At 35.2% G+C, this 14,309-nt stretch overlaps 1 protein-coding gene across 1 annotated transcript in view; it reads right to left on the minus strand.

Annotated features, from left to right (window-relative positions):
- TMEM104 (transmembrane protein 104) overlaps positions 1-14,309 on the minus strand; it is a 66,189-nt gene that overhangs the window by 48,095 nt on the left and 3,785 nt on the right. Inside the window, exons 2-6 of the mRNA XM_070934640.1 lie at positions 13,844-13,949; positions 11,205-11,326; positions 6,207-6,288; positions 5,815-5,917; positions 2,641-2,721 (exon numbers count right to left, since the gene is read on the minus strand). Coding sequence (XP_070790741.1) covers positions 2,641-2,721; positions 5,815-5,917; positions 6,207-6,288; positions 11,205-11,326; positions 13,844-13,888 — 433 coding nt within the window. The 5' untranslated portion in view covers positions 13,889-13,949. The remainder of the gene's footprint in view (positions 1-2,640; positions 2,722-5,814; positions 5,918-6,206; positions 6,289-11,204; positions 11,327-13,843; positions 13,950-14,309) is intronic.

Raw genomic sequence — 14,309 nt, forward strand, 5'->3', positions numbered from 1 at the left:
TTTTTAACAAACCTATAACTAACTGATCTGTGTATAACAGCAATTATAATAGAACATGATATTCTGAAAATCTTATTCTTTGCCTGCGCTATATCTTTTTATCCTGGTAGCAAATCTTGCCAGGTTTTAATTGGGCATTATATTAGATATATTCAGCGTGACTGCATACATTTGTTTTAGTCTGTTCTAAAACTACATCACATAAAAAGCAATGTCAGAAGTTAGCTCTTAAAAGCAAGTAATTGATGTTGTGCGGATTTCATTTACTGAAAAATTATGCAGAATTTCCTCAGTTGCAGGAAGCCTGGCAAATGCCAGGGTGAGGTAAGGAAAGAGCAAATTGGAAACGATGGATAGCAGTTGGGAATTTCCGACACCCAACAACCTCCAAGAAAAACTGAGTGAAACCCCTGGTAAGGGAACAGCAGGGAAGACAATTGCAAAACCATGCATTTGAGAAATTTGATTTTTCAGCAGTACAGGTACCCTTCAATTTACAACTATTCGTTTAGCAACCATTCGAACTTACAACAGCACCGAAAAAAGTGACTTATGGTGGTGCTTGCGCTTAAAACTGTTGCAACATCCCTACCGTCACGTCGTCAAAATTCAGGTGCTTGGCAACCAGCACGTATTGACGATGGCTGCAGTGTATCAAGGTCATGTAATCACCATTTGTGACTTTCCCAGCCGGCTTCCAACAAGCAAGGTCAATGGGGGAAGCTGGATTTGCTTAGCGACTACACAATTCATTTAACAACTGCAATGATTCAGTTAACAAAACTGCCACAAAAAGGTCAAAAAAAAAGCAGGCATGACTCACTTAACAACCACTTTGCTTAGCAATGGAAATTCTGGCCGCAACTGTTCTCATATGTCGAGGACTACCTACATTTATTTCTGTTTGTAAAAAGATGCAATTGCATCTAATCCAGACAAAAGATATAATTCAGCAACAGAAGCAGTCAACTTTAGTCTAGCTGAATGAGAAAACTAAAACATTTAGTAAGAGGCTGTCATTCAAACCTTTATATTAAAAAAAAAAACAAAGAGTCTTATCACTTAGGGAAATTATCTAGAATTATCTTGCTATCTAGATATGTTTGAACTAGAGACACCCTCCACATTCCTATAGAAAGCCATGCTGCATGGGCTAATGTCATGGTTCTATCTTCAGTTTCAGTATGTACATTTTTGCTTCATATCACTATACTACTAGACTATGATGTATTTCTAACCAAACACTATTTAGAGACCAGTCAAAACACTACACTGTGTGCACACTAAAATATTTTGCCAATACTGACATCCATAATGTAAAACCTCTATAGACAAGAAGCCAAAAGAAGGAATGGCAGGAAGAGAATTCATTATTCTCCTAGCTAAATTCAGCTTGATAATGTATGCTTGGATTTGGAAATCTCTATGATCTTTCCAAAGCATTCTAATGCACCCAGATATCTTTCTACTGATCAAAAGAATAGAAAAATCATATGACACAAATTAGGGCCATCCCTATCTTTGAAGGGATACTTTTATTTTGCTATAACTGTTCGTTATTAGTTTTTAAAAACTTTTCCTTCTGAGAAAGAAAGCTAGTATCACAACCTGCCTATAATAAGCGAAAAAGAGCTGAATAAATTTTGTTTGAACTGTCAACCAAAGAAAGCATTTGTTTAAAAAAATTAACTACAGTATGCTTAGCCTGCATTCACATATGTGATCTGAGCACCCTCTACTGTGTAAAATTATTCATAGCAGAAATAGAGAATTAATGCTACCATATTATCCCAGAGCTGTATTTCTCCAATGTATTTCTCCAGCCACACTATCAAAAAAATTTAATCTCATCCATGATAAAAACAAAATCTCCTTTTTTCCCCAAGCAAGACATTTATTCAATGCTAAGATATACAGTAAGAAAATGTTCTAATTCTGAAAAGGTAACCCTACCTCAAAGGAAAACAAAATGGTGGAATAAAGGTACTCCTGCATACAAATAGCATAAACAAAATGTAGTTTTGCATCCCATTTACCCTCCTTATTTCATTCTCATTCATTGCCTACAACTTCCTTTCATTAACTATTACTTCTTACTAGATAGTTAGATCTGGTGTAAAGTCAGAAAGAGCTACCTTTGGAAAGGTGGGAAGATAAAGTTAGCCAAAACATCTTGACCATTACTAGCTCACTTTGGACGATGCTGACCAGAACGATACTTCAACCTTTGCTATGAATACAAAGCTTAATGAAGAAGAGGCCAAAGGCCCCTGATTCCATACACAGGCTTATTCAATCCCAGATCTTGGGAACTATCACTTACATACGTTTGATCTATTTTCCATAGCAGCCATAGATGTTCTCAGCCAGGCCATCACCAATAAAACTTATACTTAGGGGGAAATTGAGGGGGGAATGAGGGGGTAGAGGGAAATTGAGAGCTTTTTGACAATAATTTAGCAGTACTCCACTCTCTGTATTAATGTGCAGGCGTTTCCTAGTTTGTGTTTACTTGAAAGTATTCCACAAATAAAAACTGTAGGCATGTTTTAGGAAATGAACCAGATAATGTTTAAATAAAAACCTAACAAAACATATCTGAAATATAAAACAGGGCCTTAATAGCTTAAAAGTAGTTACCTTTATTGAAGAACATGGAGGCCATCTGACCCATTTCTACCCTTTCGGTGATTTCAAAAATATTAGGTGTTCCTCGTCTCTCTGAAAATTAGAAGGAATGTTTTAGACCCATAATAAGTCCAAACTATTCATATTATAAACCATTTCTTTCACAGGTAGTCCTCAATTTACAACCATTTGTTTAGCAACTATTACAAGTTACAATCACACTGAAAAAAATTACTTACGGCCGATCCTCACACTTATAACCATCAAATCATCCCCACAACCACCTGATCAAAATTAAGCCACCTGGCAACCAGCTTTACAATGGTTGCACTGTCCTGGGGGGGGTCACATGATCACCATCGGTGATTCTTTTAGGCAGCTTCTAACAGGCAAAGTCAATGGGAGAAGCTGGATTCGCTTAACAACATGATTCCCTTATCAACCGCAGTGATTCACTTAATAACTGTGGCTATAAAAGTCTTAAAATTGGGCATGACTCACTTAACAACTGCCTTGCTTAGCAATGGAAATTCTGATCCCAATTGTGGTCATATGTCAAGGACCTGTATCTTGCTTATGAAGTACCAATATGCATATATACATGTAATAAAAAGAAAGAAATGTTGCAATAGATGCATATTTTTAAGCTCATTTTAAATTGTTTTATAGTTAAATTGCTCAATCTTCTCTTGTTTTTCATCCTTTAAATGACTCTTTTGGTTGTACTACTGAGTAATGTACTTGATTAATTTTGGGCCAGAATTAAGAAAAAAAGTCTCTCCTTCTTCCCTCTCTGAAGGAGAACAGCTGCTTAAATAGGCTGGAAGATTTGGTTGATGACCCAAAAGAGTAAGTAACAGGGGGAAAAAAGCTATGTTCACAATTTTAAAGACCCCAATGATTTACAAATTTTAGATTTTTTTATTTATGAAGGTAAACGTGCAAAACATGGGAGTAGAATGTTTTGGAGCTCAGGCAGAGTTTTGATGTTCTAGTTCAAAACATAAATCCTTCATAATTAATCCACACGATGCAATAATCTGTTTGAAAAATTTGACAAACAACATGCCACAGATGTGAAGCACAGTAAATAATTTCAGGATGACGTAAAGCCATTAGGAGGACTATGCGGTAGAAATAATCCACTATTTCTACATAGTTCTTATAATATTCAACAAGATCAGTCCACAGCAGTCTTATGGAGAAACATACGCATGAGATTCCCCCCCCCCTCATTATTGCTAGAATGTAAGGTTAAAATTGAAACTTCTTATCTTACACAAAGAAACCAGTCCCATTGTTATACAACAATAACAGTTCAAAACCATATCTTGAATTTATCAAAGCAGGTAGAATCTATGGAATGAAATGTGAAAAAGATAATTTTTCTACACTTGTTTTCACAAACAGTTCAAAAGCAGAAGTTATTCAGTAAAATTTATTTAGCAACAGTATTTTCTTCCCTTTTGATGTGATATTAATCCAAGCCATGAGGGAAGAAGGAAACTAGAGTTTACTATCAGTTAAACTCTATAACCTCTGAGAAGGGAAGAAAGCAACATGGTGCAGATATTGTCTTCAAGTGTTTTGTACAAGGCTGAAAATTACACTATAAATGTCTCAAGCAAATTATGTTAGTTGGAGAGGAGCTGTCATGGGGAGCTTGGAAGATTATAATCTGGAGAAAATGGAAAATTATAATATTGATACAAAGCAATTCAACAATGAGCTTGTTTGATATGGGAGCCTGAAAAGATTTGAATTCATAGCTCCCATTTGCTTGCAGAGGCTTTGTACTATACAAGGAATAGATCCAGCTTTTGGCAAGTCCCTGTTTACTTGGAATTTGATGATGATATATAACAAAGGCAAGAGAAAGGGAAAAGAAGAAAATCAAGTACCACTCCTGTGCCCCAAACAAAATAAACTAAAACAAATCACCATTTGTTCTAGGTAATTAAAAATAATCCTATAGATGCTGCAAGAGTAAATTCAAACAGATTTTAAGACTAATGAGTTTCCATTAAAGTTACTAAAGATTGATGGAAGATCATAAAGAGCAAATGAAACCTAAAGGAAATAAGTGATTTTATAGTTTTGTCTGAAGGTAAAAATGTTTTATATATTGATAGCAAGTACTGCAGCAACAGTAAAAAGCAGTTTAAGTGGTTGTAAAATCTTCAGTCCAAGTTGGAGCAGTAATTGAAGTCAAGAAGAGAAGTCACATACATAGACCAAAAAAGTTGGCTTCTAAACTATTTGAAAGATTATTTCATCCTAATTAAAATGTGATGTATATTTCTGATTGTTGTTATTCACTGCAATTACACAAAATGAACTGTTAATAAGCCAATCAAATTTAAAGAAGTAGAATATGGTAAAGTTGGGAACCTACTAAATATGATACTGTATCTAAGCTCGATAAGAAATGGAGTAGAAAGTTCATATCCTGATTTTAAATAGTGAACTGACCAATCATTGATATTGATGCAACAGAGCAGTTATTTTCTAATATATACATCATTATTAGAATACATTTATCTTCCATTGTATAGAAATAGTATCAATAAAAGGAAAACTAAAACCAGGGAGAGCCAAGCTAGCTACTCAAGGGAAGAGAGATTGCCAATCTTGATGTGATCTTCTGTTCCAACGCTTTTGAAGGTCTTGGTAATCAGATTATCAGGGAACCTGGCCTCATAATGTTACGGATTAATGCTAATCTTCTACAATAAGACCACCTTCATTCATTATTTAGTGATGGACAAGCAGGGAGATCTGGCGTATATTACTGAAACCAGTGAGAATGGGGATGTTGTTTGCTCTGAGAGTTATCCGACTATGTATCCAACATTGCAAAGAAGGACAAGATATGCATATTACAAGGACACCATTGTTGCAAGCAATGTGGCCTGGAATCAAGAAAAATATTTTTTAAATATGCATTTTGGTCATCTGCAAAAGAAGAACAAGCTTTCTACTCTGATAAATTATTTTTTTTCAATTAAAATATGGTTTGTAAAGTATTACAAATGTTTGATTTGAATGCACACTTGTATTATTTACAGAAAGTTTAAATAAAGGATAAGGATCTTTTTTTCACTTGCCTTTGGCATTAGCAAAGAACTGAGAAAGATTGGTTCTTACATATTGTCAAGATGAAAGTAGAATCAGCTAGATACTTACGCACAGATAGAATAGGCCGTGTTTCTGATCGTTCATAGACATCTGGGAGAACTTCACTATCAGAAACTTCAGATGAAGAATCTTCTTCATCATTGTCATCTTCCTAGAAAAGTAAGACATTAATCTAGATCTCAAAAATGAAGGATTATTGTAGAATTCTGATAAGTAAAAGAAAATTAAGCAGTAAATTAAAAACGCATCTACTAGCTGGAGAAAATGCAAAATTCTTTAGCTATGGGTCTTTAAGATGCTTAGAATTCCAGTTCCTCCATCATACTGAATATCGAATCTATTGCTATATTTTAAGGGCAGGCACAAGAGCAATTTTAAAAGTTTCCTACGATGTAACAGTACGATTGGAGAGATATCAGATTAAGACATGCCACACAAACCTTGTGCTTTTCCATTCTCTTTAAGTGTAGCTGAGCATTAGCTGCAGCCATGGCCTCCATTACAAAAGTTGTTGTCATGTAGCTATAAGAGAATTAGAAAATATCAGTTATTTAAAAACAAAAATGATTCACAATGTCCCATTTATATTAACACGTTCATTTTAAAGCTCTATTCTGAGGAGTTTTCAGGCAATGTTGAATATTGAAAGCAAAGTTAAATATAATGCAGGCAGCCAACTTTTTTCCAAATATGCTTTGTATAAAGCAGGGGTGGAACTTTAATTTTTACATTTGGTATCAGTGAAGAATTGGAGAACTCAAGTAAGTTTGTCTTCCAATTCTTAGCTTCCCTTGACACTTTGCTTTTCTCCCAGCCATCTTCAATGTTGGAGTCAATTGGCAAAGCTTAATAAAATTAACCTGACTAAAATATTGTAGATGGATGGAAAAGACACATTTGGAAAATGCAATGTTATGTATTTGTGACAGATTTTATTCCAATGTTTTCAAGGAACTACAAAACTGAAGTTAAAGAAAGGCTAGGTATGTTTCATTTTTTCCTCTTCTGTTCAATTTTGTCCAATTGTTTGGACACGTCCTTGAAGTTTTCTTGGCAATGTTTTTCAGAAGTGTTTGCCATTGACTATTTCCTAGGGCTGAAAGAAAGTGACTGGGCCAAAGTCACCCAACTGGTTTTATACGAAGAAAGGCCTAAAACTCGTGGTCTCATGATGTGTAGCCTGATACCTTAACCACTATGCCAAATTGACTCTCTTTCATATATTTTTATTACATCACTGATTTTATTATTTAGTCAGATAGCAATTGTATTACGGAGATAGTAGATAATAATCATGGGGACAATTCATGTATTTATGCCACTCTTTACAGAAAAGGCTAGAAGATCAATAGTTAGATTATATGGATATACCAGAGCTGGTTTCACACATCATATTAAATCATAAATGTGGCAGGTTTGAGCTACCAAGTATACCTTAGTGTATCTAAATCAGGTTATATTTATTTTACAAACCATGGTTTGAAAATCCTAACTTACCATAGTATATATGGAAATAGGTCAGTGGTTCACATACAATGCTATGTATTAAGGATTGAAAATACTTTTTAAGATCTACTAAGACAATAACTGGGAGTTACAAGTTACAAGTTACAAGATCCTTCAATTAGAGATCAACATTACAATTTGATTTATGGAGCTTTCACCCACTTAAGTAGTTAATTTGTTTCTTATTTTTAGCAAAAATGAGCAAAGGGTAGAATAATGCTAAGCTCAAAAATAATATTTTGCTGCTTTACAAGTTGAACTAATTTACAAAAATTGAGTGAGAAATCATTTCTGCTAAGATTAATCTATAATAACTATTCCCCGGAGCCTAGATAATGATTCCCCCTAAGGGCTTCTTACTATATCAAATATACTTCAGGGATATCACAGATTCAGAAGTGCTTATAGAGAAGTGAAAGTATCAGGGTAATATTGCAGGAAACATTTCCAACTTGACAGCAGTAAGAAAAATTTCAGGGATGATACAATACAAATAGAACAAATAATTACAAATTGGAACAGAACCTATCAATACAAAGAAATGAACAGGAAGAGAAATCACAGCACAAGGAAGGAAACTATAGATAAGCCTTAAGGTTTTAAAATAATCTCTTTTACAAAGCTCAGAAGCAATCTATAAAGATTTACGCTTTCCATCCAAAGAAACCAGCACTTTTTCAATGCCTTCAGTAGTAATTTATAAGATTAATTTGGAAACAACACGGTCTCAACTGAGGGAGAAAGGAAGGATACAAGAAAATCTTGTTAAGGAAATACTTTTACAATGGAAGGTAATGATACTCACAGCAGAACAATTAAATGCAGGCATAAATTGTAAATAATTAGTTTCACTTATCTAACAAATCCACAAATTTAAACTATTAATGACCAGTATAGAAAGCATTTAAGAGGGGAACTATCAGTTTTTTTACTTGCATCTCTTTTTTTTTTTGCATAGTACAGAACAAATTCTTGCATGATCTGTACATTTTTAAAGCTCATTTAGAGATATAAAACTGATCCATTACCATGAATTCTCTATACTTAAGGCAAACATTCATGGGAGAGGTTAAATCTATTTTTTTATTCTGCACAACATGCAATCTTTACCTCCCTACTCTGCTCCAGGGGGCATTACTGGTGGGGGTAGGGGGAAGAAATATATCATCTAGATTGGGTCCTGGGCAACTAATAATGAGGCCCCACAAGGTAATAAAAATATTGAAAAATAAAGGAAATGTATTATTTATGTATATTAACTCTGTTATATATTTTACATGCAGTCCAATGTAATTCCTCTTCACTCAATAAGGTCCAAGCAGACCAAAAGGTTGGACAACCATGATCTAGAGCAGGGGTGTCAAACTCAAGGCCCATGGGCTAGATCCGGCCCGCGATGTGGTTAGATCTGGCCCACGGAGCCGGCCTGGAAACAGCAAAGGACAAGCCCATGGCACCTCGGCTCATCCTAGGTCAACTGGGCGCTGATCTACAATCTGGTGGTGGCCATCCAGACCGGAAAGCTGTCAGCCTTAGATCCGCAGGGCCGCTCCCACCATGCCCTCTGGGCATGCGGACAGGAGGCAGCGAGCATGCACGGAGCCCTGCATCCCTGGGGACCGTCTTATCCTGCAGGCTGACTGCATTTTGAGCACCTTCCTTTCACCCAGGAAGCCAGCCCCTGCCTGCATACGTCACCACTTGAGTGGGGAGGATGAGGAGGAGAAGAGGAGGAGAAGAGTGGTGAAGCTTTATGCCAGCCGGCCGGCCAGGCAAGGAGGTGAGGTAGGGCTGGCTGGCTGGGAAGGGGATCATGGACGCTCAGGTATACTGTGAACTTCTTGTTTCTCTTTTTTCCAAGATCTCATCCAATTCCAACTCCCCCTCCTCCTTACCCATTCACTTTTTCTTCATGTTTTGGTTTCATGATTTAATTCTCATTCATTCTCTCTATGGGACTAAACCTGTGGACTTCTTTTGTACCGGGCAGTCATTTTTCTACATTCAGGCATCACTATACATTCTTGACTTTATCTCTTCTTCTTTCCATTGCAACTCAATGTTTTCTTGTTTTACCATAGATACTTTTAAGTAATGCATTCGCGCTGCATTTAGTTTTCCCAGTGAGATCTGTAACCTCTTTGCTTTATAAGAGTTATTTTAAATAGCAATAGCACTTAGACTTTTATACCACTCCTTATGCTTTACAGCCCTCTCTGAGTAGTTTGCAATGTCAGCATATTGCCCCTAACAATCTGAATCCTCATTTCCATCCTTGGAAGGGTGAAAGGCTGAGTCAACCTAAAGCCTGCCAGGATTGAACTCCAGTCTGTGGGCAGAGTTTGCCAATAATACTGCATTCTAACTACTGTGCCACCAGGGCTCAGGAGAAATGAACTAAAATTTCAATGTATGCAATAGGCAAGGATAGACATGGATCTTTAGTTATGAAGCATAATTTTAAAAAGAGAATCTGATTTCAGCAAATTAATTTTCATTGAAACAATGATTACTGAATATACCACATGTGTAAAATAGAATTTTCTGTATGTATTAGACCACAGGTGTCAAACTTGATTGTATCACGTGACTTTTCGTGACATATCTTGCCTTTGCGGAGCTTGGGTGGGCGTGGCCTGCGCATGACATATCCGGCCCGCAGGCCGCCAATTTGACAGGCTTGTATTAGACTATTCAGAAAACACTTCATCTATGATATTCAGTATGTAACAGTTCAAGTCACCAAGAAATCCCAAAGCTATCTTCACGTGTTAGTTGCCTAACAAACTGAAGATATTCAGCTTCCATTAACTTTAACAATAGCAGCTAAGTAAACAACCCAGTAAAGCATTAGACGTGCCTAATGTAACATAGGATACATTTTAAAGCATAAATGTCAATGTATCCTATTGGCATTAAAATAGGATACATTTGTTCAAAAAGTGTTGTTCATAAAATTTAGGAATGGCATCTAATTTTCAGGGCAATTATATTTTCATATAGTTTCAGGAGGTGAAATATTAGTAGGCCTAGGCCAATCTTGAAGAAAAACCAGGTCACATTTAGTAGTACCTGGACAGGAGCACACCAGGAAATTTCAAGGATATAGATTAAACTGAGATTTTTTTTTAAAGGCAGCAATAACAAGGTAAAGAATATAGATGTATCTATGCAATTACTAAGAATAAAACTTGACACAGGAAAGAATTTATTTTTTTAAAAAATCATATCATTATACTTAAAATAAATGTGTATTGAGTGTGTATGAGCCTCAATGGCACAGTGGTTAGAGTCCAGTACTGCATGCTTACTTCTGCTGACTGCTGGCTGCCTGCAATTTGGCAGATCGAATCTCACCAGACTTAAGGTTGACTCAGCCTTCCATCCTTCCAAGGTGGGTAAAATGAGGACCCAAATTGTTGCAGGCAATATGCTGACTCTGTAAACAGCTTAGAGAGGGCTGTAAAGCACTGTAAAGCAGTATATAAGTCTAAGTACTATTACTATTTACTGTGCTATTTCAATTTGCCAAAAATCAATTAAAACAAGAATTCAGTCTGCTGGCAGCAAAAGTAAGTCACACAGTAGGTCTTTTGTTATCAAAAGACATGGTTTCTTACTTCTTCCACTGTGATCCCCAATTCCATTCTGTGGGTCATGTCACTGTTGCTCAAGGCTTTTACCAGCTCTACCTTTTTAACCTTAGTTTTAAAGATGTGATTCCACTGGGTCTAAAGATGTTGCTGAATTTGAGTTACAGAACTATGTAAAATTAAAGCAGCGTATTTTATGTTGATCCTACTTGCTGGTGACCATACTGAAAATATACAACAAAGAAAGTTGGTGTTCAATGAGCTGCAGCTAATCCCAGGTATATCTCCACATACCTCTTGTTTTAGCCAAATTGAGAAATTGAGAAAAGTATGATTTACCTCATAAATCCCAAGAACATTATTAGAATAAGGCTGACAAGCCAACCAGCAGCAGCAAAAGCCTTTGGCATAGTTAGAGCTCCTGTGCCAACTATGAGGTTGAACATATAAATCAAGCCAACCTGCAATGAAAGAGTAGAAACATTTAATAGAAACTATTTAAATTAGTTCCATCTTTGGACAAATTGGGTATACAGTATACAGTACCAATCTCCACATGAGCAATCCAAACTCAGGTATTATGACTATGTGATTTCAGAAGTCTAACAGCCCAATAAAAATAATCTTTGTTAGTTCATATTAACTGTTCCAGTAATAATATTGCTTTATGGTATGAAGGATTTTTTTCCTTCAACTCATGGAGGTGGTTCATTTGGCATAGTATAAGCCTGCAAAGAAATGTCTCAGTCAATGACTTTGCCAAATGCATGATGTGCTTAATGGGGCCTGTAGAGCAGTGGGTGGAACTAAATAAGGTCACCATGGACAAAGCAATCTAAATCTGGCTTGCTACCATCTGTTCCTACCTATCCAGAACTTCCTACTTGCATTAATTCTCATCATGTTTCCTGCAAGACATAAAAAAAAATCCTTAAAATTAACCAAGGGCTTCCTATAAAATTTATCTAGCAATATATTACTTTTCATTGATATTACATATCACTATCTTTTCCTTCCATAATTCTGTGCAAGACAGATTTATTTCTTGAAGCCTGGTCTGTCTACATCTTTGGTAATCTTGTGTTCCATCTATTCTAGAACCTACACTTCTTCAGCAGCCAAAACTGCTTAAATCCCACTTGGTTTACCACCCATCTTCAGCTCCTTTTTCCAAGTTCAGCAACTTCCTTCCAGGTAGCTTCCTTGCCTATTTCCCCTTCCTCCCCCTCTTATATGTGAAAACCTTAAATTTGTTTCACTATCAGCATTTCCCAAATAGAGTTTAACAGGCTGAAGTACAGTTCATGTGCTGGGAGACAATTGAAATGATGGCAAAGAATGCTTGGTTACTCCGTTTTGTTACACTCTTATAAAAACTCTTTTGCAAATTATAAGGAAGTATTCCGATTCAGGCCTGAAATAGATCAATAAATTCTCAAGCAAGCTACCTATCCGGATAGTGCTGGTTTTGGAAATCATTACACACAAGGCACCCAAAAGCACAGTGTACTTGATATGAAGAGAATTAATCTGGCAGAAAGCCAATTCTGAGCAAGAAATTCATATAGTATAAGTAAACACAGAACACTTCCTAAAAGCACAAGATAATGGCAGAAAAAAACGCAATCCTGTAAAATTTACCATACCTATCAGAATTGTAGGAAACACACACAAAAAAAAGGGGGGGGGGGAAGAAAGACAAAATAAAAGAAAGTAACACTGTTGCCTTCAACTGCTTTATTAGGAATTCTATACATAAAAGCAGCTCTCTATAGAACTCCCATCTTCACTGTCAAAATATTTTTATTTCTTGTACATAGATAAACTAGAAGTTTAGCTTGTTGTTGGGACTAGCTGTTAACTGCTTTTTTACAGTAGATAGTTGGTAGGTCAAATTGGTTGATTGATAATAGATATTCATATCTGTAATATTTTTAATGTGATATAGTAATTTAGTAGAGATTTAGAAATTCATTAATTGAGGACCTGTTTTGTAAGAGGGGAAAACTATTACAGTTGAAATATATTTATCAGTATTCAACCAGGAGGACAATCTATGTGTATCTTTGTTACTTTGTCTTTTATGCACATTTTTTTTTTGTTCTGTTTTTGTCTTTCTCCTCTCTTTTCTTTTTTAGATTTGGATTTGGAGCCCACTTCTACTAGAGCATAATGTAAGGGTGCCTGTGTACCTAAAGACCCTATTTTTGAACAACATATTTTTGAATAAAAAACAATTAAGAAGCTTTGTATTGCTATTAGTATTTCCAATTTGGAAATAATGACTCATGAAGATGATCTCAATTTATCTCTTGTTGAACGTATTATATTTTATCAAATATTGTGCTAATTAGGAGTCTGAATATGTTTAATTTACCTGTAAAGACATATAAAATAATTCCTATCAAGCTTATATTCTTACTGCCTAAATAAAGATAAGACACCACCATCAACATTAAGCAAAGATTTATCAATGGAAAAACAAAATATTCTAATAATATTTATAATATTTTAATAATTAAGTATTTTACTGCATTTTGTTATTATGTAATATAGCTAGTCAGCAGGAAACATTCTTAAACTTCTTTTAAAAAACTTGTTGCTGTAATTCTGCAGGGAATTGCTGCTTATTTATAAATTTGCTTATGTACCCTTTGGCATCAAAAAATTATTTTAAAATGCGCTATAATATTTTCTTTAAATTTGTATTTACATGAAGTATAGATATAATCATTTACTAGTATTTTCAAATCTTTTTCTAGGTCGATTACAATGCAGTTGTGAAATGATCAAAACAATATTCAGTATCAAAACCCAATTTAGAAAAAGGCTGTAATATGTTCAATAATTTGGAGAAAATAACAAAACAAGCACAAGAATACAATTGCCCTACATAAAATTACAATTTTGCATGCTAATACTGGACAAAACATAAAACATGCATTACGTAAGTGACTGTATCAATACTAAGCACTCACATAAGGAGAGTAGAGCTCCCCTGTATCAGTGATGCTTCCAGCCATATTGAAAAGAATTTAAGGACTTGAGACAGATATGTTGTCAGTCGTTCTTGTTCCAGTTAACCTGAAAAACACAAAAGAGTTAACTTTTTTACAAACTTACTTATAATTATTAAGAATTGAATCCACCGCATAACAAATTTTACTGAGATAAAAATAGTATCACAGACTTAACTATCATGGCTTTAACCAATTTTAAAAAATATCACCGGTTTTCATGCCATTGCTTTATTAAACAACTCTAAGATCTTCTCTGCTTGAAATTGGATTGCAGTAAATAAAAGGCACTCTTCCCTTTAATTGTTAGTTCCTAATTGGATCTGCATCCTAGGGCAACACTTATATTATTTCAAGGAAAAGCTAATTATGAGATCTTAGTAATATATGAAATTACTTCATAATAGAAAATTAGAGTAAGTAAAGA

This window comes from Pituophis catenifer, unplaced genomic scaffold (assembly GCF_029215685.1).
Source record: "Pituophis catenifer annectens isolate HBS135680 unplaced genomic scaffold, rPitCat1.0.hap2 SCAF_2, whole genome shotgun sequence".
Classification (NCBI taxonomy): Eukaryota; Metazoa; Chordata; class Lepidosauria; order Squamata; family Colubridae; genus Pituophis; species Pituophis catenifer.